Source organism: Mustela lutreola, chromosome 8, assembly GCF_030435805.1.
Source record: "Mustela lutreola isolate mMusLut2 chromosome 8, mMusLut2.pri, whole genome shotgun sequence".
NCBI classification, from domain to species: Eukaryota; Metazoa; Chordata; class Mammalia; order Carnivora; family Mustelidae; genus Mustela; species Mustela lutreola.
Genome location: NC_081297.1, coordinates 78,646,749 through 78,672,258, shown reverse-complemented (window position 1 = coordinate 78,672,258; position 25,510 = coordinate 78,646,749). Strand labels below are relative to the sequence as shown.

General features: G+C 39.0%; 1 protein-coding gene across 2 annotated transcripts in view; it reads left to right on the top strand.

The window, feature by feature from the left end:
• The window catches only part of ST8SIA1 (ST8 alpha-N-acetyl-neuraminide alpha-2,8-sialyltransferase 1), a 159,882-nt gene that overhangs the window by 82,364 nt on the left and 52,008 nt on the right, over window positions 1-25,510 (top strand). The window contains exons 3-4 of one of the 2 annotated variants that reach the window (XM_059185731.1): window positions 3,433-3,542; window positions 13,588-13,680. In XM_059185731.1, coding sequence (XP_059041714.1) covers window positions 3,433-3,542; window positions 13,588-13,680 — 203 coding nt within the window. The remainder of the gene's footprint in view (window positions 1-3,432; window positions 3,543-13,587; window positions 13,681-25,510) is intronic. The other variant, XM_059185732.1, reaches the window with a different exon arrangement.

The window sequence follows — 25,510 nt, the reverse complement described above, 5'->3', positions numbered from 1 at the left end:
GCAAATCTATTGCATTTGCTGCCATTTTCCCCCTTCTTTTTTGAGAAACTCTCTCTCTCTCTCTCTCTTTTTTTTAACTTATCTTCCAGGACTCCACACTTTTCTGTGTCCACTCCTAAGTCTCCTTAGTGTCCTGACTTCTTGTTCGAATGTCCCAGGATTCAAGTCTTTGACCTCTTCTCTTTTCTGTCAACACCCATTCACTATTGAGTCTCCTAACGTTAGTTACCTATTGTATGCTGATCACTCCCAGCTCTCTCCAGGAAAGACCAGTTCCCTGGATGTATTCTCATGTTTATTTGCCTCCTTGACACTGTCATTTAAATGATGTCACACATGACATATTTAAAATTGAACTCTAAACCATTTCCCCCAAAACCTGCTCCTCTGTAATCTATACCTCAGTAAATGGCAGGTCCATCTTTGCAGCTATGTTAGCCAAAACCCTTGGCATCATTCTCAATACCTCTTTTTATTTTACTCTATTTCCATTACATCAGCAAATCCTGTCAGCTTTTCCTTCAAAGTATCTCCAGAATCTGCTCACTTCTCACCATCCCCACTACCATCGTCCTCGTCCAAGCCACTAGAATCTCTAGTCCCCTGTTATAGGAGACTCCTGACTGTTCACTTTCTTTCTACCCATGACATCTTGTAGCCTGTTCACACAGAGGCAGAGTGGTGGTTCCAAAATATGGCATAATGTCAGTCCTTTCCTCATCTTACCTTGACTTGATGTACATCTCAGAACAAAACCCAAAGTCTTTATCATACCCTTCAGGGCCCTACAGACTTTATTCTCTAATCTCTCTACAAGTTTACTCCGCTTTCCTCTTCTACATCTCAGTCCCCTGTTTACTCATCTTCACACACAATGGGGTCTTTTGCTCTTCCTTTCCTACCCCAGGGATGTTCCTTCCTCAAGGTCAGCGAGAGCAGTTCCCCCCAGATGTCCATAATGTTCACCATCTCATGTTCAAGGATTTGCTCACATGTCTCCTTTGAGGTCCTCCCCAACCACCCTATTTGAATTGCAGTTCTTTAAAAGCCATTTCCTGATTGTCTCCTGCCAATGATTTATTTCTCTCCACAGCCCATATTGCCATCTGACATACTATTCATTTCACCCATTTGTCTTTACTCACGAGATTGTAAGCTCCACAAGAACAGGGATAATTACTTATGTCCCTGTCACCCAGAACAGTGCCTGGAACATAGTAGGCACTTAGTAAATACTTGTGGAATAAATTAATAACTAATTTGAGCATATAAACTTAAATATACATCTAACATATTATAGATCTAACCAATGTATTTCCTTTTTTGCACTTTTTTAAATATACAAATATATTTTCTTTTTTAAATTTAAATTCAATTTATTAATATATGATATATTATTTGTTTCAGGGGTACAGGTCTGTTATTCATCAGTCTTATATAATACTCAGTGCTCATTGTAACACATACCCTCCCCAGTGTCCATCACCCTGTTCCCCCATCCCCTCACCCCCGTCTCCTCCAGCAATCGTCAGTTTGTTTCCTAAGATTAAGAATCTCTTGGGACGCCTGGGTGGCTCAGTGGGTTAAGCCTCTGCCTTCAGCTCGGGTCATGATCTCAGGGTCCTGGGATCGAGTCCCGCATCGGGCTCTCTGCTCAGCAGGGAGCCTGCTTCCCTCTCTCTCTCTGCCTGCCTCTCCATCTACTTGTGATTTCTCTCTGTCAAATAAATAAATAAAATCTTTAAAAAAAAAAAAAAAAAAAAAAAAAAAGAATCTCTTATGGTTTGTCTCCATCTCTGGTTTCATCTTACTTCATTTCTTCCTCTCTTCCCCTATTATCCTCTGCCTTGTTTCGGTGGATCTAACCTATGTATTTCTAATGCTGACTTCAAACCCTCCTTAGCACTGATTAAGGAAAATGCCACATGTCATCCTGGATCAATCTGGACATGTCAGAGTGCTGGCCTTTGCCTGTCTGTCTTCTCTGTATCCCACTCTGAAGTTCACTGGACTGTTCTCTGTTGCAGTCATGCAGGGAATTCTTAATTGTCTGCTGGCAAATGCTTAGACTTTACGGTTTAAGTACTGTATCTTTATCAACTATATTTTCTTAGCACTGTCTTTTTCTTGTGCTGCCTTAAGTGCCGACCTCAGCTACTAGTTATCACACAGACTCTTGGAATTTTATTTTTCTGGTTTCATTACTTTGTGCCTATGTGAATTTCTTATAGTATATATTCATATATTCCATTTATTCTGCTGGTAAAATCTGTCTTGCTTCAAATTCATGCAGAATGGCCTACTTAATATCAGAATAGTTATTTTATGTACCAGTTCTGTAGATGCAAATTCTTCCCCCGAAGAACTGCCACCAGTAAGCATTGTTTCAGCAAGCAGGAGATTCTGTACCTGGTGGTTCTTGCTGACCCAGCTAAAAGATACTGAATGACGTATTTCACTTCCAGGGCCTATTGCTAGGTTTTGATAGTCAGTCCCTGGTACTATAAATAGCAGTTCAGGGAACACTCGGGTACACTGAACATTTTCTTTGCAGTCCAGCTCAATGTTTGCAGAAAGAAAGTCACATGCTGTCTGGTTTGCACAAGTCACTTGCCTGTTAGCACCTCCCAGGTTCTAGACAGACCCACCCAGAGTGTACATTTTCTCATAAACACAGCATTTGCTTTCAGCATACTTTGTGCCTTTGTTTATACTGCTTCTCTGCCTGGCAATATCCTATTCATCCTTTAAGATTCATCTCAAGTGAGAAAGCGTTCCCTGAGTTGGCTTGGCAGAAATTTGCCCTTTTTCTCCTGTGTGGGATTCTCCACAGCATTTAGAGCATACCTCTTCTACAACAATTTCAGCATTACATTAGAGCATTAGAGTTCTATGTTCACAGTCCCCCTACATCTCAAACTGAGTCCTGAGGCCTGTGACTTTTTGTAACTTTTTGTATTTACCTCTAGCAGTTAGCATAGGAAACACTCAGCTACTGTTTGTTGAGTGAATTGCAGACTTTATGAATGAATGAAATTGCATTCAGATAGGGAGATAGAATTCATTTGAGCTTGTTCCCCATTTAATGCCTTTAAAACTAATCCAATGTTTAGTATGGAATTTTTCTCTTTTCTCTAGTAGGCGCTTGCTCCAATGTACGTGGTCAATTTGTTACAAAATATGTTATACTTAGATGCACTTCAGGGAGTTAATTTTTTTAATTTTTATTTGTTTATTCATTTATTTATTTTTAGTGTCAAAGAAGCAGTCTAGTTTATTCCTTATAAACTTCTTGGCATCTTTCTTTCTCCATGCTCTTTTGGTCTGCCCAGTCTTCAGTCAAATTCCTCCAAGGGGTCTGCTGTAAACAATGATTTTTTGAGTGGTTGTGTGTTCTCTGCAGTGAAAACCCGCCTTGTTTTCTGTTGCTAGGCAACCCCATTCCAGCTGCCCTTGAAGAAATGCGCGGTGGTGGGAAATGGTGGGATTCTGAAGAAGAGTGGCTGTGGCCGTCAAATAGATGAAGCAAATTTTGTCATGCGGTAAGAGAGAGCACCCACAGCATGGCCTCTGCCTTCTCTCCTTTCCCCCACCCCTTCACAAGCCCTGGGGCCTTTCAAAGCTAGTCACTTGGGATTAATCAGTTGTAACTGCTCTTTAGCTTCCCTTCAAGTTCAGATATAAGTGAATGCAGGAGAGGCCCAGGGAGCAAGGGAACATGCCCCAAGAAAGTACAAAGCCAAGGAGGGCTTAGAGGTCGTGGGGAGACCCAAAAGTAGAAACACTTAGATTTTGCTTTAGAGCATACAGTCGGGTGATAAAAACTTCAAAGATTGCCTCTAAATGAACGTTTTCATTTATTGATTTCTACTCTACACCCTTGTCATCTTTGTTTTTCACAAAAGCATTTGTGAGTAGCAAGTGGGATTTGAAGACGGGTCTGATCTGTGTATGGCTGGGACAGCTGGAAGGAGCGAGGGGGCATAACTTTGGAGCAGTGAGGAGGTTTGGTTAAGGGATTGAGCAGAGTGGTGACGTGTGTCCCTTGGAGGGGAACACAGGAGGCTTCTGCAGGGGTGTGTAAAAACCTGCTAAGATGGATCCAGTCAGGGGTAGAGGCCTTCCACCTGTCAGGGCACCAGCCTGCACTGGTGGGTGATTTTCACCAGAAGTGAAGACAACAAGTGATTGGACTGACATGGGTTTGGGATTGTCTGGGTGAGAGGGAGGGAGGAGGAGGAGTAACGAAACGGAGGGAAGATCCTGGCTAGAGAGAGTGTGAGGTGACATGCCTTGAGGTCTGGGCTGGACAGGAAGTAGGTGCTGAGACGCAAGAACAGGAGAGGAGGGTGCCCAAATGGGGCCCAAGGACAGGGTCATTCTGAGCCCACAGGCAGTGGGTGCTGGGAAAGATAAGAGAGAAATGGAATGATAAGAACTAACGTCAAAGATTGGCCCAGTGGAGTTTATGATTTCAGCCAAGTTCTTGCTCAGTATGTCTGGGGGCTGATCTGCTGTGTGACAGAAAAAGAAGACATTTGTAGCTGAAGAAGCATAGGAACTTTGAAGCTATGTTGTAGAGATTCTTTCAGATGGGCCCCAAAGCCTCACTGACATGAGGACGACGGAGATGTGGGTGGCAAAGGCTCCAGGGCCAGGAAGACTAAGGCCTGTAGCACCACAAAGGGAAGAAGCCTGAGCATAGGAAGGGAGTTGGGGCTTGGGATTTGGATTTTGTGATCATTTTTAAGGATAAGTAGAATAGTCTAGAAGTGGTCAAAGGTGGCTAAGAGAACACTAAACCACCTGGGAGCTCTGAGCGCAGTGGGGTAAGGAGGCTGAAGACACTAGGTGAGAGTGTTTTGGCAGAAGCCATGGACTTGAGGGAGAGCCAAGTTCTTGCTCAGAGAATGAGACCTGGGTTTCTTCAGCAGACTTTTTATCTTGCTCCTGAAGCCTGTAGCAGAGGGGGATGTCTTGCTATATCCATCTTTCCCTCATGGAAATGCCCTGCCATAGTATTTCCAGGATAGAAATGTGGTTTTCTCTCCAGTGCAATTATTATTATTGCTGCGGTATATACAAAGAAAAGGAAAATGTAGAAAATAAAAATGTAGTTATTCTCTTACGTCAGTATAACATCTGTTTATTGAGCTACTACTAGGTATTGGTGTTAGCTGGGCCAAGGAATGGTACGTGAACCATTTCTGTCTGTATGTTGTACCTGGAGTGCTCTGATAGAGGGAATTCAGAGACAGATGGTGAGGGGTCAGGGACCTTCTAAGAAGTGGTGTGTGGGGTGAGCCATGTCTACATTTCACTCTTGGCATAGGAATAGTCTTTCTGAGACTCTGAAGTGGGAAAGACAACAAGTGCTGCCACAGTACATTGAGATGAGCCTGGAAAGGTAGTTCAGCTATGGGAGGGGCCACCATCACCTGTAGAGTTGAGGTAGATGGGAAGAGCAAAGGCTCTGGACCAAATCCAAGCATCCATTCCAATACTGGCATTATGTAGAGGCTGAAGAGCCAGCAGAGAACACAGAGGGACAGAAGACAAGCTATTGCCACAAACCAGCTCTGTGATCTACAGCATGTTGTTTTACCCTTGCTGGGGCTCAGCATGTGAGGGAGTGGGAGCAGACAGTTCCTCAGGCCTTTCCATTGTGGAAACTTCTATATAACTATATAATCATAACAGCTCATATAGTCTACTTTATATTTGCAAGCTTGCATTCAAGGATGTTTATTCGATCTTTCCAAAAACTATGTAAGGAGGAAGGAGGTGTGATTATTATACTTACAAATTCAAGGAATTTAAGTGATTTTAAAAGGTCTTAAATCAGTCTGGCAGGAGGCAGGACAATGTATTTTTATATTATTCCTAAGTTTATATATCTATGTGTGTCACTATATTTAGGAAGGTACCTGTTTTAAACTTAACATGTTGAAGACTAGGGCTAAGCATTTTTGAGGGGTTATCTATATTTATTTATTGCAAATAAACAAGACTAAGTTTGTGTTATGTACAATCAACATTGATCTATTCAAATTCAGAATTAACGAGTAAACATAAATGTTCCCAGACTACTGAGAGAGGTGAAGATTGAAAATTCAGAGAACTAGAGTTATTTGTGCATGGACCATTAATTTAATTTCAAAAATAGCACAATTTTCTTTTTTTTTAAATTGAATTATAATTGAAATGTAACATTTTATTAGCTTCAGGGGTACAGCATCATGATTTGATATTTGTATACACTGACATGATCACAGTGAATCTCGTTTCCCCATTACCATAGAAGTTACATAACATGCAGTAGGGTATTTGTTGACAGTAGTCACGTGCTATATGTTACCCATGGCTTACTTGTTTTATGACTGGAATTTTGTATTTCCCGACTCCCTGTTCACATTACTCTCGCTCCCACCTCATCCCTTCTGGCAACCACCAATCTTTGCTCTCTATCTATGAATTTTGTTCTGTTTGTTTTGTGTTTTAGATTCCACATATAAGTGAAATCACAGAGTATTTGTCTTTCTCTGTGATTTATTTCACTTACTCTAATACCCTCAAAGGCCATCTTTATTGTGCCAAATGGTGAGATTTCATTCTTTTTTATGACAGTAATATTCCATTGCCTATATACTTCATCTTATTTATCCATTCATCCATTGATGGACACTCCATGTCATTTGATTGGAGAACTTAGCCCACTTATGTTTAAAGTAGTTCTAGCTAGGGATGTACTTTTGCCATTTAGTTCATTGTTCTCTGGCTGTTTTGTAGTTGCTCCTTGTTTCTTCTTCTTTTGCTCTCTTCCCTTATGGTTTGATGTCTTTCTTCAGTCTTATGTTTAGATGCCGTTCTCATTATTTTTTTGTGTATCTACTGTAGGTTTTTGCTTTGTGGTTACCATGAGACTTACATGTCTCAGCCTATATATACACACTAGTCTATTTTAAGTTGATAGCAAGTTATGTTTGAACACTTACTAAAACCCTACATTTTAACTCTCCCATCCATGTTTTGTTTTTGATGTCATGTTTTATATCTTTTTATTTTGTGTATCCTCTAACTAATAATTGTAATTATAGTTATTTTTCCTATTTTTATATTTTAACCTTCATGTGAACTTTGTAAATGATTGGTCCATTACTTTTATTATGTATTTTCCTTTATCGATGACATTTTTACTTTTATATATTTTCATGTTACTAATAAGTACCCTTTCCCTTCAGCTTAAGGAAGTCCCTTTAACAATTCTTGTAAGGCCAGTTTAGTGGAAGTCCTTTAGTTTTTGCTTGTCTGGAAAGCTCTCTTATCCTCTCCTTCAGTTAAATGATAACCTTGCTAAGTAGAGTCTTCTTGATTGGCAGTTTTTTGCTTTTAGCTCTTTGAATATATCATGCACTCCCTTCTGATCTTCAAGGTTTCTTTTGAAAATCTCTCTCTCATTTTTTTTTTTTTAAGATTTTATTTATTTGACAGAGATCACAGGTAGGCGGAGAGGCATGCAGAGAGAGAGGAGGAAGCAGGCTCCCCACAGAGCAGAGATCCCGATGTGGGGCTCGATCCCAGGACTCTGGGATCACGACCTGAGCCAAAGGCAGAGGCTTTAACCCATTGAGCCATCCAGGCGCCCGTACTTTTGAAAATCTGTATGTGGTCTTATGGGGGTCCCCTTATATGTAACACATTGATTATCTCTTGCTGCTTTAAGATCCTATCTTTAACTTTTGACATTTTAATTATAACGTGTTGTAGTGTGGGTCTCATTAGGTGGGCTTCCTAAACTTGAATGTTTATTTCCTCCTTTTCCAGATTAGGGAAGTTTTCAGCAATTATTTCTTAAAATAAGTTTTCTGTCCATTTTTATTCTCCTTCTGGTACCCCTATTATGCAGATGTTCATCTTTTGATACTGTCTCAGAGGTTCCTTAAGCTATCTTCACTTAAATGTTTGTTTGTTTGTTTGTTTGTTTGTTTTTCTTCCTGCTGCTCTGTTTTGGTGAGTTCCACTGTCCTGTCTTCCAAGTCAGTGATCTTTCCTTCTGTTTTATCTAGTCTGCTATTGAACACCTTTGGTATATTTTTCAGTTCAGTTATTGTATTCTTCAGCTCTGTCACTTTTGTTTGGTACTTTCTTATATTTCATATCTCTTCATTGAAGTTCTTTCTGTGTTTATCCACTCTCCTGAGATTGGTGAGCATCTATTTGATCATTACTTTGAACTCTATCAGAAAAATTACTTATCTTTCATTAAGGTTTTTTTTTTGGGGGGGGGGTTGTATCTTGTTCTTTCAATTGAAGAACGTGCCTCTTTTCCTCATTTTGTTTGATTCTCTGTGTTTGTTTCTTTGTATTATGTCAAACAACTGTGTCTCCCAGTCTTGAAGGAATGGTCACAGGAAGATGGGTGAGTGTTTTAGTCTGCTGCCTACATTTGACCTGGGAGTGATAACCTGCCGGGAACTGTTTCTCTAATTCTTTCAGACCTGTGGGGCCCAGATACATAAGTTCCCCTTGTATGCTCTGAATGCACCTACTGTGTTTGGCGGCATGGATCCACAGTAGAGTGTCAGACTGGGACATGCCCTTCCATAGGCTTTGGCAGGGAAGACAAGTGCTGGCATATTGGCACATACACCTGACCAGTTTGACATTTTACATCTTTTAAAGGGGGGAATGGGAGCACCATCCCAGGGCAAGCAGAAATGTAGGAAAGTGCAAAAATGACACGCACCAGCACCTCCATCCCTGGAGAGAGTGCCAGCAGACCCCTGCCCTTCTGGCAGATGCTTTAAGATTAGACAATGCATTTCTTTCACATATGGTCTATGTGCTTTTCAGCTTGCTGTTTTTGCACTGGTACCCAGGAGAATGAGCCTATGCATGAGCCCTTTTAAGATGGGAGTCCTCATTTTCTATAGTCCTTTGGGTCTTCTAGGTATAAGCCATGCTGGTTTTCAAAGCCAGATGTTTTGGGACCTCTCTGGTGCAGGTCCCAAGTGTTGGGATACATGATATGGAGATCAAATAGTTGCTCCTTAGGGATATGCTCTATATTTGTGAGATCCCTCTCACTTGTGGCTTAACATGCCAGGAGAGGGATTTTTGACAAGACCGTGTCTCTGCCTCTCCTACCTTTCCTGATTTGGTCCTTTTATCTTTTGTTGTGGAGTTGCCATTTAGCTTATTTTCAGGTCTTTTTCAGGGAGAATTATTCTATAGGTAGCTGTAGATTTGGTGTACCAATGGGAGGAAGTCAGTTCAGGGTCTTCCAATGCCACCGTCTTGAACCCCTGTGAAGAAAAACGGCCATTTTCATAACATACTTGAATTTTCTAAAAGCCTAGTTTATGGTTTACAATATGGGAGTAATTGAGTGTTATAAATTGTTTATAAATTATTCTCATTTGACCACTAACATATCTACTTATAAATGGTTGCTTCGTACACATTTTTTGAGACAATTGAGGTAGTGTCATAATTCAAAATTAAACATTTAGTGAGTACATATGATTAGAAAACACATAGTATGTCTGATCGTAGACTGTAGGATGCATGGAGAGTTACAGTGAGAGAAAAGATCCAAAAATAGCCTTACCTGCATACAGGGATACACCACATTACAGTTCAAAATGTTTTCCAGTATTAGGATAAAACAGTATTGTACTTTTCTTTGCTTAGACATTTTCAAATACATTTTCTTATCTTTTTTTTTTTTTAAGATTTTATTTTCTTGAGAGAGAGAGAGAATGAGGGGGGAGGAAGAGGAGGGCAGTGGAAAAGGGAGAAGCAGACTCTGAGATGAGCAGGGAGCCCAACATGGGGCTCGATCCCAAGGACCCATTTGTTGAAGGCAAATGCTTAACCACCTAAGCCACCCAGGTGCCACTCAACTACACTTCCTAATGTTAAACATCTACTTCTTGTTTTTCTATTTTCTTGTTTTTCAAAGTAAACATTTGCTCTAACCCCAAAAACACTTAAAAAAATAATATTATTGAATACAATTTATCTGGAAGGTCTGCAAGACAAAGGTAACATGATTGCATCTTGGAGATGATTTGGGTGGCTCAGGGATACAAGTGAGGGCAACATCATTTTGGTGCCATGGAATTATCGTGTGTGTTTTGCATACTTAAATATGCATAACACTTTTAAAGTTTTTATTTAAATTCCAGTTAGTTAACATGCAGTGTAATACTAGTTTCAGGTGTACAATATAGAGATTCAACACTTCCACAAACACCTGCTGCTCATCACAACAAGTTCATCCTTTAGTCCCCATTACCTATTCAGTTCATCCCCCCACCTGCCTCCTCTCTGGTAACCATGAGTTTGTTCTCTGTACTTAGAATCTGTTTCCTGGTTTGCCTCACTCTCCTTCTCTCTTTTGTCCCCTATGCTCATTTGCTCTGTCTTCTAAATTCCATATAAGAGGAAATCATATGGTATTTCTCTTTCTTTAACTGATATATTTCACCTAGCACAATACTCTCTAGCTCCATTCATGTCACTACAAATGGCAAGATATATATATATATATATATATATATATATATATATATATATATATATAACACACATATATATATACACAAATATGTATGTATGTATGTATCTCACTATGGACAGTTGGTCTGCTCTCCTATTTTGGCTATTGTAAATAATGCTACTATAAACATCAGGGTGCATGTATTCCTTTGAATTTGTGTTCTTGTATTCTTTGGGTAAATACCTAGTAGTGAAATTGCTGGGTCATAGGGTAGTTCTATTTTTAACTTTTTTTTTGCTTTGTTTTTTTAAAAAATTTTAAAAATATTTCATTTATTTATTTGAGAGGGGTGAGAGAGAGGGCACAAACTGGGGTGGGGAGAGTGCTAAAGGGAGAGGGAGAAGCAGACTCCCTGCTGAGCAAGAAACCTGATGCACGACTCAGTCCCAGGACCCTGGGATCATGACCTGAGCTGAAGGCTGATGCTTTACCCACTGAGCCAACCCGGCATCCCAAAAGAATGCAGTTCTGTGACAACATCTTTTAGGGTCATGAGCACAGTTACTAAGACACATTAGCCATTAATATCTGTTAGTCGTGCCAATGAGCAATAATGCAAAGTTTGAAACACTTTTACAGAATTATGCCTTAATAGAAACAATTTGTATTAAATGTGCCTCTTATGTAAATCTATGTAATTATCAGTTTAGGAATTGAAGAGCTAAAATTACAGTGTGCTTTTTCTAAGAAAAGAACTACAAGGAAGTGTCATAGACATTTGCATTTGAAGAACTTAAGACAGATATTTACACCAAAATGCAGTGTCATTATTTTCCAGAAATGCATTTATAAAACATTATCTTGTTATAAACAATTTCCTTGTGTTGTAGGACTTAACAATCAGTATCCAAAAGTTTTTCTTGAGCTTTGTCTGTGCGATAGAAGGTATGAAGGAACCCAGACAAATGAGCCATGGATCAACCTACAAGGAACACACAGAAAAACAGACTATTCATTAAAACTGACATGTTTCATTAATGACAAAATAGGTTAACTGTACTCTCCAGCAGTTTTTAGAGGTTATAGTTTTGATATAATGTGTTTGATTCTCAAAGTTATGAAGGACCATTAAGATCAAAGCTTCATAAGACATAAATGCTCAGGGGCACCTAGGTGGCTCAGTCAGTTAAGCATCTGCCTTTGGCTCAGGTCATGATCCCAGGGTCCTGGGATCGAGCCCATGTTGGGCTTTCTGCATGGTGGGAAGTCTGCTTCTCCTCTCCCACTCTTTCTGTCCCCCTCCGCATCACTGTTCTCTCTCTGTCTCTCTAATAAATAATTAAAGCTTTTAAAAAAAAGATGTAAATGCTCAAATTTTAGCTTATGTTTTACCCTGCAAGTCACCTTCATCAAGTGATCAAAGATCAGTTCAATCACAAGACCATAGTCAGTACTCGTGCTGGATGAGCCTGGCTGGTAATGCTGAAGTTCACTCCCTCACAAGGGTCCTCAGAAACCACACTGGATATGGTGTGACCACTAAAGTATAGACACCTCAAGAGGAGGCCCTGTGACTTGGCTTCCCCCCACGCCCCTTACAATGACCACTGTGTTTTTCTCAATGGGCACTCAGCAAAAGTCATCAACTGGCTGGCTAAGTAATCTGTGGGTAGCTGCCTGAAGGGCCAGCATCTTTTTACTGTTGAGCAGATGAAAGGAAGATTCCAAATCAACTGAGACAAGCTCCGCCCAAGATGCCCTGATGTGGTAGGAGTCACAGGACAAATACAAGACAACATCAAGGAACTTGAGCTAATCAGCTGAGTGGCTGCCTGGACAATTCCACGTCCTGGGGAAATTTGTAGGGTAAATTTAATAGTTAGGGGAATGGCAGAGACTTTAATGTTTACATCTCTTTACCTGCAAATAAATGATGTTTTAGTTTGTTGAAGAGTCAAAGTTAGAGATGCTCTGATGTGGTAGGAGTCAAGTTGGAGCTAGGGGTGACTAGGAGAAATTAGGACAAAATAATAAAACCTAATGGAAACTATGGATTCATTTAGGGTCTTCAAAAAAATAAATATATTTAATTATAAATATATTTCTGATACACAATATTTTTGAGTTTTTACTATGGAGGAGGTATCAAGGTAGGGACCTCTTATACATTTCTTACTATAATCCTTACAACAAGCTCATTGGAGAAGAAAAGTCATTATCCTCATTTTGTGTAATGAGGTAACAAAGACCAGGCAGATGAATTAACTTGCCTGAAGTTCCACTGGCAGAAAGCCATGGGATTGGGATTTGTAGTTGCCCTATTTTCCACTGTAAACATTCATAAGACATTGTGGCCAAGGAAAGCAATAAAGACTGGGGTGGTTGTGTGTGTATGTATTTGTGTCTGTGTGTGTGTGTATGTGTGTATATGTGTGAGAGAGAGACCGGGGGGGGGGTATTTTTGTCGCTAAGAAAACATCACCTGTACGCTTTTCCTCGGCTGAACTGGGACAGTTGGAAAATCATTGCATTTCTTTAGATAACAAATCACCCTGTTCCACCAGTAGTCAACCCATACATTGGTCATGTACACAGAAGTTGGACATGCATTGATTTAGGTGGCAGAGTTTGCTGTGAATGTACTGTTATAATTTAGGATTTGGAAACAGAAAGAAAATCACAAGCAAATACAATTCTTCCCTGTGTCTTGAGGTTTCTGGGTATACAGAGAACACTGCCAGCCCTGTGTCGTAGTATACCACACCCTCCTGAGCTCTAGTTTCAAGCCTAATACTTCCTGTCCTACCAACTCAAAAATATTTTGAATGGAATAAATCCATCCTAGTTAATGTCTCTTTTTTAATAGACTACTTAACTCTCTAGTGGACATTTTCTTTTAAAACAGGACTCACTTTTATGACTACATTTTGAAGATGGTAATAGTTAGTCATCTAATGACTGTTTAAAGGGAGAGGTGATAAAATTGATTATTTGTGGATGAGCTAGATCTAGGAAAATTCCCATTTGTCATGATAATTGATTTAAAAGTTTGTAAATCATTCTAAAATGTTTTGTTTCTCTAGGTGCAATCTTCCTCCTTTGTCAAGTGAATACACTAAAGATGTTGGATCCAAAAGTCATTTAGTGACCGCTAACCCCAGCATAATTCGGCAAAGGTAAGAGTTTATGACTTCTGTTTGTGAGGAACTGAAGAGGAAGGCCTTTGAAGTATTTAACATCTTAAGGCAGTGAACATAATTCAGTTTGAAAAACAAAGAAGAAAACCATCTGGACAGGCAGGAAGGATGAAGGAGGGAATTGTAAATAAACTAAGCAGGATTATGGGAATCCAAACACTATTTATGCCTCTTCTGGGATTCTGTTTCTTGCCTTTAGAGATGGTAGAAATACCATGAGATTCCGTTGTTTCACTCAGAGAAGCGATACAATCACCTGCTTACTCATTTCTACTTTCTAACTTGCTGGCTTTATTCCCAACTCCTTGATTGGCACTACTATTAATAGTAGTTTTGTTAAAGAACAGAAACAAAAATGGCCCATCCGCTGCATATATATGCTTGAAAATAGCAAAATTGTCAGAATATACAGGAATATATAATCATGACAATATTACGTTACATTATATTGCATTCAATCAGATTTGGGAGAGCAGATGGAAAATTCTTGCTCCCAGATCAATTCTGGAGATCTTAGACAGCTGCTGTGGGAGCCTTTGGGGGTTGGTCTCTAGTTGACAGAGCCCATCAGTAAACTATGGGTTGTTTCTCCAAGGATTGCTCAGTGTAGAGAATGACTCAATCTCTGTGAAAAGAGAAGTCAAACGTTGCCTTAACACTCTCCTGCCTAGCTAGCAGTTAGGACTGCAATCTCAGATGTGGTGAGCTCAGGCTCTTGTCATCCAAGGGAGTTGTACCCAGGTGACTGCACATGTGTGTCACCTCATAAGCAATGCTGCACTGGTTTGGTTCACAAGTAAGCATTCCCATATAAAAGATGTCCAGAAATGCAACCAAAAATTTTTTTAATTTTGGCAGATACTATGAAATCACCTCTCCAAAATGTACCATTTACTTTCTCTTTTGTAAAGGATAAGACTGCCTGTTTCCCAGTCCTAAAAACAACATTGTATAGTATTCATTTTTTAAATTTTTGGCAATTTATTGGGTGAGAGATGATATATTATTTTTTATTTACTATACATTTTTTTCTGACTATAGCAAGGGTTGAGTGACTATTGACTGTTAATATTTTCTCTGTGAATTGCCTTCTTGTATTTTTTGCTCATTTTGTGCTATTTTTCTTTTTAAAAAATATCTTCCTGTTGGTTTATAAGAACTCTTTATATTATAGGTGTTAACTGTTTATGTTATAGATATGTTTGCTGTATATGTAGCAAATATTTTCTTCCAGCCTATCATTGATGTTTTAACTGCTGTCCTTTCCAAATTTAATGTGTTTTATGTAATGAAATTTGTTAATATTTTCCTCTATGGCTTCTTTTAAAAAAAATCTTTCTTTGATCTTACTTACCCACATCCCTTCCATTGAAAAATATGTTGTCCTGTATTTTTCTAGTGCATTTATAGTTTCAATTTTCTTATTTAAGAAATTTAATCCAGGGGTGCCTGGGTGGCTCAGTCAGTTGAACATCCAATTCTTGATTTTGGCTCAGTTCATGATTTTGAGGTTGTGAGGTAGAGCCCCACACATCAGACTCTGCACTCATCATGGAGCCTGCTTGAGATTCTCTCTCTCTCCCTCTGCTCCATCCCCTGCTTGCACACTCTTTCTCTCAAAATAAAGAAATAAAATCTTTAAAAAAAATTTTTTTAAATCCATCATTATTTCCTTGACCATTTTTAAGTTATCTAAATTTTTTGGCATAAGCTTAAATTGTCACCAAGTATGTACTTTCAGTGTATTCTGTGTTGTGCATATGCTTTAAATATATATTGCCAAAATCTCAAAAGTGCAGATTTAGCTCTTTGGATGTTACATGTCCTCAGTGTACTTTGTCGGAATAATTCATAAGTTGAGCTTTCTGTCAGAAAAAAGGCTGATCACTTTTTAATTTAAGTATAAGTATTAAAATCTAACCCATATAATCATCTTACCTCTGAATTCTAATTATCCAACATATAAACAAAGTATGGGAATTGCCAAGAGTTTATCCCCCGGATAAAATGAGGTATGACCTCTTGTAGTTCTTATAAGGATCTTTTTGCTTTTTCTCAAGGGACACTCCCTCAGACACTGTGTATCTTGGAAAAAAATTTTTTTTCTGGCCTGAGTGGTTTTTATACTCTGGGACAATGTGTCATTATAACATTTGGGTGGTAGGAGGTATGCCTTTTGTGAAGTGGAGGAGGGAAAATTATGGACATAGAGTCTGGGTAAGAGATAGTCGCCTAGATTGTCAGGTTAGGCTTGAGCAAGTAAGTTTTAGAAAAGTATGTAAGTCGAAGTTGAGGATTTGGAAGTTTGGGGAGAAGAGGGAGATGATCATGGAGGCTTCTCGAGGACAGTGTTGCCAAAGTACTCACTCAACAATATTTTTTGAAATCTGCTCTGGGACAAGAAGTACTAACTTGAATGAGACGTGACTAAAGTTTGCACCCCGAGGTTGCTCACAGTCAGCAGACATTACCATGGTTCTATTGAATGGTCTGTAGCAGGACCTAAGGGGTGCCCTGAACCACTTCTGAAATGTATACAAAAATTTCATACATGTGCATTTTTTCATCCGATTTTCCATGGGTTGCATTACTCACAAATGTTTAAAACTTACTGGCCAAAGTATAGGGATAGAGGGCATATACCTCAATATTATCAAAGCCATCTATGAAAAGCCCACCACAAATATCATTCTCAATGGAGAAAAACTGAAAAGCTAAGGTCAGGAACATGGCAGGGATGTCCATTATCACCACTGCTATTCAACATAGTACTAGAAGTCCTAGCTGCAGCAATCAGACAACAAAAGGAAATTAAAGGCATCCAAATCGGCAAAGAAGTCAAACTATCACTCTTCGCAGATGATATGACACTATATGTGGAAAACCTAAAAGACTCCACTCCAAAACTGTTAGAACTTGTACAGGAATTCAGTAAAGTGTCAGGATATAAAATAAATACACAGAAATCAGTTGCATTTCTCTACATAAACAACAAGACAGAAGAAAGAGAAATTAAGGAGTCAATCCCATTTACAATTGCACCCCAAACCATAAGATACCTAGGAATAAACCTAACCAAAGAGGCAAAAAATCTATACTCAGAAAACTATAAAGTACTCATGAAAGAAATTGAGGAAGACACAAAGAAATGGAAAAATGTTCCATGCTCCTGGATTGGAAGAATAAATATTGTGAAAATGTCTATGCTACCTAAAGCAATCTACACATTTAATGCAATTCCTATCAAAGTACCATCCATCTTTTTCAAAGAAATGGAACAAATAATCCTAAAATTTATATGGAACCAGAAAAGACCTCGAATAGCCAAAGGAATATTGAAAAAGAAAGCCAATGTTGGTAGCATCACAATTCTGGACTTCAAGCTCTATTACAAAGCTGTCATCATCAAGACAGCATGGTACTGGCACAAAAACAGACCCATAGATCAATGGAACAGAATAGAGAGCCCAGAAATAGACCCTCAACTCTACAGTCAACTAATCTTCGAAAAAGTAGGAAAGAATGTCCAATGGAAAAAAGACAGCCTCTTCAATAAATGGTGTTGGGAAAATTGGACAGCCACATGCAGAAAAATGAAATTGGACCATTTCCTTACACCACACATGAAAATAGACTCAAAATGGATGAAGGACCTCAATGTGAGAAAGGAATCCATCAAAATCCTTGAGGAGGGCACCTGGGTGGCTCAGTGGGTTAAGCCACTGCCTTCAGCTCAGGTCATGATCTCAGGGTCCTGGGATCGAGTTCCGCATCGGGCTCTCTGCTCGGCAGGGAGCCTGCTTCCTCCTCTCTCTCTTTGCCTGCCTCTCTGCCTACTTGTGATCTCTCTCTGTCAAATAAATAAATAAAATCTTTAAAAAAAAAAATCCTTGAGGAGAACACAGGCAGCAACCTCTTCGACCTCAGCCGCAGCAACATCTTCCTAGGAACATCGCCAACGTCAAGGGAAGCAAGGGCAAAAATAAACTATTGGGATTTTATCAAGATCAAAAGCTTTTCCACAGCAAAGGAAACAGTTCACAAAACCAAAAGACAACTGACAGAATGGGAGAAGATATTTGCAAACGACATATCAAATAAAGGGCTAGTGTCCAGAATCTATAAAGAACTTAGCAAACTCAACACCCAAAGAACAAATAATCCAATCAAGAAATGGGCAGAGGATATGAACAGACATTTCTGCAAAGAAGACATCCAGATGGCCAATAGACACAGGAAAAAGTGCTCCGTATCACTCGGCATCAGGGAAATACAAATTAAAACCACAATGCGATATCACCTTTCACCAGTCAGAATGGCTAAAATTAATAAGTCAGGAAATGACAGATGCTGGCGAGGATGTGGAGAAAGGGGAACCCTCCTACACTGTTGGTGGGAATGCCAGCTGGTGCAGCCACTCTGGAAAACAGCATGGAGGTTCCTCAAAATGTTGAAAATAGAACTGCCCTATGACCCAGCAATTGCACTATTGGGTATTTACCCTAAAGATACAAATGTAGTGATCCAAAGGGGCACATGCATCCGAATGTTTATAGCAGCAATGTCCACAATAGCCAAACTATGGAAAGAACCTAGATGTCCATCAACAGATGAATGGATTAAAAAGAGGTGGTATATATATATACAATGGAATACTATGCAGCCATCAAAAGAAATGAAATCTTGCCATTTACAATGACGTGGATAGAACTAGAGGGTATCATGCTTAGTGAAATAAGTCAAGCGGAGAAAGACAACTATCATATGATCTCCCTGATATAAGGAAGTGGAGATGCAACAGGGGGGGTTAAGGGGGTAGGAGAAGAATAAATGAAACAAGATGGGATTGACAGGGAAACAAACCATAAGTGACTCTTAATCTCACAAAACAAACTGAGGGTTGCTGGGGGGGAGGGGGTTTGGGGGAAGGGGGGTTGGGTTATGGGCATTGGGGAGGGTATGTGCTATGGTGAGTGCTGTGACATGTGTAAACCTGGCAATTCACAGACCTGTACCCCAGGGAATGAAAATATAGTATATGTTTATAAAAAATAAAAAATACAAAAACAAAAAACAAAAAAGCCTTCCTGGCCGAGCCTGAGTCATTCTACAGTAGCATGATGTAAAAATAGAGATGAGAGTTCTCAAAGCTTGTTTTAAAACGGTTTTTCAGTAGAGCTGAAAATTCAGTTAGCCATTTGTCCATAGCAGGAGTCCAGTATATATCAGAGTAAATGATTGTTAAAGATAAAAACTGAAACAATAGATTGTCCGATTATGAAATTAAGAATTCATTTTTAAACTCTGAAGCTCCAACTTAGGAAATGATTATTTGCTACAACTAGCAAAGAACAGCAGGATCTGTGTGTGTTTCCATGTAAGCGTATCAGCGTGCTATTAGAACAGGTGTGAGTAGCTTGGGGTCAGAAATCTTTCATCTGTGTTCCCGAGCCCCCGGCATGTTGTTTGGCATACAAGATATGCAGGTCAAATATGTATGGAATGAATGAATAGTGAATAAATAGCCAAATTTTACAAACCAAATTTGAATGACGTAGTTTGAATTGTCTCATAAAAGGAGATTTTCTTTTTCCTTTGGTTTAAGTTAAAATATTTATGGTCTTAGAATGAGGAGATGACATTTTTAGTAACAGATATTTCAAAACAGTATTAATGGAGTATTTAGGTGGGAAGATTTATTTACTCTTTTTTTTTTTTAAGCTGACATGAATTAGGAAACCAAGTTTTCAGAATAAATGGAGTCTAAGTCAGTGGTGGAGTTAACATTTTAAAATTTGCAAAGGCATAACTTTTAATTCATTAGCAGGACTTGATATGAAACCCCAGTATTTATGTTGAGGTTCCTAATATCAAATATCAAATATGGGTAATCTCTTCCCATACAACTAGAACAGACTTCATCCAATGTAGTGATATTAGCAGGGAGAACAATTATTTATTTTATTTATGTATTTTAAAAAATAATTCGAGAATTGAGGAAAGTATTTGGTCTAAAGAAGATTATAGCAGTTTCTCTTTAAAATTCGATATGACTCACATCTCAGACTATGTTCCTAAACTTCCATATCTGTTCTGCCGGATGACTTCTTTTTTCTTTTCTCTCCAAACTCGGAGCAGCTTATCAGTGTTTGCATCAAGGCTTGGCAGCCACTGATAGCGGTTCTGTCTATCGTCTAACGTCTGTCATGATAGAAGAGAATTAAAAAGCAGATACTAAAATTGGAACTGGAGAGAGCAAGTAGAAGACAGGGAAGAGATGCCTCTGGAAAGGTCCAGATCTTCATGAATTTATGTCTGAGAGACAATATTACGTAGCGGTGAGGAACCCAAGTCTGGCTGTAGATGGATTGGTGTTCAAGTTCTGGTGCCAGTACTAATGTGTGCTTCTACTTACTGGCTATGTAACGTTAGTTTCTTAACTTCCTGTCTCTCAAGTAAGAATGAAATTGTCTTGAGGATTGCCGAGTGGTGTAAATGAGATCATGTTAGTGTGTCCAGTAGATTCTGACTGATACCCAGCAGAGCTACTCAAGAGGACTCTCCTTTTGGAATACATTTTGTTCTTGGATAAAACACATTTTCAAATATATTATTGGGCTCACCAAATTTAGGAGCTCTCCCCTCTACACAATTCTCCCCCAAACTAGAAAGCTCTACAAAACAGAAAATCGAGAACTAAAGCCAACCATGAGATGCGAAACTCTGATGTCAATGCTAAGAGCTGGAAACCAAGCCCAGGACCTACCATACTAATGTGTGTCCCACTTTAAGCCCTGATAAGGGACCTAATGTGGTCCCATGTCATTAGCAGCCCCTGGTTTCCAACAGAAGCACAGATTGCTTCTGAGGAATACTCTCAGAATTCCCATGTATCACTTTCAAACAAATTCTAAGCTGATAAGCAAACACTGAGATGCACACAAACCATTAACCCTGAGAGTCCTTGGAGTCAAAAAGCAAATGAAAAATTACAGATATAAATGCCTGAGAATGTACTGGAAATGTGCGATGTAGTACCTAAGTAAGTATGAAATCTTTATAGAAAAAAGTAAGTAGAATAAGTCAATAAGAGAGTATCAAAATCAACTAGGTAACCTTGAACAAGAACCAAGTAGAACTTTTAGAAATGAAAAAGGTGTGATTGTTGAAATGAACACACATCAGATTCGACATAGCTGAAGGAGAATTGGTGAGCTGGAATAGAAGATACAGAAAATATGGAAGCAAGATAACAAACATGGGTGATAGGATGAGAAGGATTACATTAAAGTAGAATTGTGGAATTATAAAATAGAGGTAAAAGTTGGGACTTTTTACAATTAAATAATGACAGAATCCATAGATACAGGAAATATGAAGCATCAAACATTGTCAGCTAAATTTTAAAAAATGCAAACCTAAAGATAATAAGAAGCTGTAAAAAGCAGCCAGATAGAAAAGACAGATCACTTGCAAAAGAATAATTAATTGAAAAGCAGACTTCTTCCAACAGTAAAAGTGGAAGTCCGAAAGCAGTGGAAAAGTACCTTCAAAGTACTGAGAGAAAAAATGATCAACACAGAGAGGTGTACTCAGCAAACTGTTTTTCAAAATAAAAAACCTTTTTGAAAAACAGATGTGGAGAGTATTTACCACCAATAGATGTTCACTGAAAGAAATCCCGAAGAGTGTATTTCAGGAGAAAAAAAAAATGTTACTTCAGAAGGAAAAGCTGGAAGCAAAGAAATTGGTAAGCATGTAAGCAAATCTAAACATACCTCACGTGCATGAAATAATAGTTCCTTATCTTTACATATGATTTTGATTTGTAGTGTCAGAACAAGAGCCACAACTGAAGTACTGGAAAACATCATCACATAAATTGAGAGCGTTGAAGTGTTTTACACATAGCTGAAGTGTTTTAGTAAATAGATAGTGTTTAGTAAATAGATATCAGAGTAGCCTAAATTCTCCTGGTTATTTCATGCAGGCCCATTGAGAATGGGTAGCATCCCAGTGTTAAAAAACTAGGGCATGGACTCAGCAAGAGGACCAGTTTAGGAATCGTTATACAGGACTTATATTGGCACCACCATACTTAAAATCTCTAACCACTCCTCCTCAACCTTCTTTTTAATATGTACTTCAGTGGTACAGTTTTCACAATCAGCAGAATGTCAGGGAGTTTCAGTTAGAGGGGAAGGAAAGGAAAAAGTGAAGGCAGATTTCTGGAAACCAGTAGGTTGGCATTGGCTGTGTGATCTCAGATAGGTTACTCAACCACTCTCTGCACAGAGCATGGCAGGAAAAATGTTGTTAACAGTTGGCACCAGAATTTTGTTTAGCAATTATGCTGTCTGTATGTGGAACTCTTTCCTGCTGCGAGTTAGCGAGAGACTTGGGGGCATGGTGCTGATTCCAGAATTGAATGTGAGTAGCAGAAAAGTAGAAAACCACTGGGATGAGCCAAATGAGAGGAGATAAGGAATGGATACTGAAGGGCTGGAGGAGGGAGAGGTGGTGCAGGAGCAGGAGAGACATCTTTGGGAACCTTAGGCAGATTGGTAGAAAAGAACTGAAATGTCTAAAATCAGTTGTAAATGGTTTTCCGGAAACTATATGTTCTAATACTATTTCCCATGACCTCTCTCTCACTTTCTCTTACTACTCAGATTTCTAATCTATCCAGACATTTTTATGTATGTGTGTATATGTGTGTAAATGGTGGAGGGACTGTTTCATCTGGGATCCATATGGCCTGTGCTCTGAATCATGGTACTTAAGGGCAGAGAGGGCCTTGGAAATGTAATTCTACCAGGAATATTCAATTGAAATCCTGGCAGGTGCTACCCTTGTACTGACTGCATGCCGCTTTGGAAAGTGGAGACACCCTCTCAGCTCACAAAGACACTTCATTAGAGCCCAGGCATTTGTGCTCAAGCTTAACTGTGGGAGGCAACCTTAAATGTGAAGTCTGAAACTGGCTAATTATCTTACCAAACTCCGCATCTGCTAAGAGCTTCTTTGGGCAAGATGGTGGGGGTCCATCTGTGAACAGTTCCATTTTGTGAAGTTCATTATGTATGCAGTAATTTCAGATTGTTCAGCTATTCACGAACTTCATTAATTATCCTCACAAAAAAGGGTAAGATGGTAGTAATTATTAGTATGTATATGAATATTTCTATACTCTCTGTGAAAATTACTTTATTGTGAAATTTATATTTGTAATTAATCTTACTAGAGCACATGAACCATTGTGGATTAAATAGAATATAGTTTTGAAATTATTAATTTTACTTGTATTTGATTATATATTGCTTAAAATAATGTTATATATCCTTTTTTTTTTTAATTTTTTTATTTTTTATAAACATATATTTTTATCCCCAGGGGTACAGGTCTGTGAATCACCAGGTTTACACACTTCACAGCACTCACCAAATCACATGCCCTCCCCGATGTCCATAATCCCAACCCCTTCTCCCCAACCCCCTCCCCCCGGCAACCCTCAGTTTGTTTTGTGAGATTAAGAGTCACTTATGGTTTGTCTCCCTCCCAATCCCATCTTGTTTCATTTATTCTTCTTCTACCCACTTAGGCCTCCATGTTGCATCACCACTTCCTCATATCAGGGAGATCATATGATAGTTGTCTTTCTCTGCTTGACTTATTTCGCTAAGCGTGATACGCTCTAGTTCCATCCATGTTGTTGCAAATGGCAAGATTTCATTTCTTTTGATGGCTGCATAGTATTCCATTGTGTATATATACCACATCTTCTTGATCCATTCATCTGTTGATGGACATCTAGGTTCTTTCCATAGTTTGGCTATTGTGGACATTGCTGCTATAAACATTCGGGTGCATGTGCCCCTTTGGATCACTACATTTGTATCTTTAGGGTAAATACCCAATAGTGCAATTGCTGGGTCATAGGGCAGTTCTATTTTCAACATTTTGAGGAACCTCCATGCTGTTTTCCAGAGTGGCTGCACCAGCTTGCATTCCCACCAACAGTGTAGGAGGGTTCCCCTTTCTCCACATCCTCGCCAGCATCTGTCATTTCCTGACTTGTTGATTTTAGCCATTCTGACTGGTGTGAGGTGATATCGCATTGTGGTTTTGATTTGTATTTCCCTGATGCCGAGTGATATGGAGCACTTTTTCATGTGTCTGTTCGCCATCTGGATGTCTTCTTTGCAGAAATGTCGGTTCATGTCCTCTGCCCATTTCTTGATTGGATTATTTGTTCTTTGGGTGTTGAGTTTGCTAAGTTCTTTATAGATTCTGGACACTAGTCCTTTATCTGATATGTCGTTTGCAAATATCTTCTCCCATTCTGTCAGTTGTCTTTTGATTTTGTGAACTGTTTCCTTTGCTGTGCAAAAGCTTTTGATCTTGATGAAATCCCAGTAGTTCATTTTTGCCCTTGCTTCCCTTGCCTTTGGCGTTGTTCCTAGGAAGATGTTGCTGCGGCTGAGGTCAAAGAGGTTGCTGCCCGTGTTCTCCTCAAGGATTTTGATGGATTCCTTTCGTACATTGAGGTCCTTCATCCATTTTGAGTCTATTTTTGTGTGTGGTGTAAGGAAATGGTCCAATTTCATTTTTCTGCATGTGGCTGTCCAATTTTCCCAGCACCATTTATTGAAAAGGCTGTCTTTTTTCCATTGGACATTCTTTCCTGCTTTGTCGAAGATTAGTTGACCATAGATTTGAGGGTCTATTTCTGGGCTCTCTATTCTGTTCCATTGATCTATGTGTCTGTTTTTGTGCCAGTACCATGCTGTCTTGATGATGACAGCTTTGTAATAGAGCTTGAAGTCCGGAATTGTGATGCCACCAACGTTGGCTTTCTTTTTCAATATCCCTTTTGCTATTCGAGGTCTTTTCTGGTTCCATATAAATTTTAGCATTATTTGTTCCATTTCTTTGAAAAAGATGGATGGTACTTTGATAGGAATTGCATTAAATGTGTAGATTGCTTTAGGTAGCATAGACATTTTCACAATATTTATTCTTCCAATCCAGGAGCATGGAACATTTTTCCATTTCTTTGTGTCTTCCTCAATTTCTTTCATGAGTACTTTATAGTTTTCTGAGTATAGATTCTGTGTCTCTTTGGTTAGGTTTATTCCTAGGTATCTTATGGTTTTGGATGCAATTGTAAATGGGATTGACTCCTTAATATCTCTTTCTTCTGTCTTGCTGTTGGTATAGAGAAATGCAACTGATTTCTGTGCATTGATTTTATATCCTGACACTTTACTGAATTCCTGTATAAGTTCTAGCAGTTTTGGAGTGGAGTCTTTTGGGTTTTCCACATATAGTATCATATCATCTGCGAAGAGTGATAATTTGACTTCTTCTTTGCCGATTTGGATGCCTTTAATTTCCTTTTGTTGTCTGATTGCTGAGGCTAGGACCTCTAGTACGATGTTGAATAGCAGTGGTGATAATGGACATCCCTGCCGTGTTCCTGACCTTAGCGGAAAAGCTTTCAGTTTTTCTCCATTGAGAATGATATTTGCGGTGGGTTTTTCATAGATGGCTTTGATGATATTGAGGTATGTGCCCTCTATCCCTACACTTTGAAGAGTTTTGATCAGGAAGGGATGTTGTACTTTGTCAAATGCTTTTTCAGCATCTATTGAGAGTATCATATGGTTCTTGTTCTTTCTTTTATTGATGTGTTGTATCACATTGACTGATTTGCAGATGTTGAACCAACCTTGCAGCCCTGGAATAAATCCCACTTGGTCGTGGTGAATAATCTTTTTAATGTACTGTTGAATCCTATTGGCTAGTA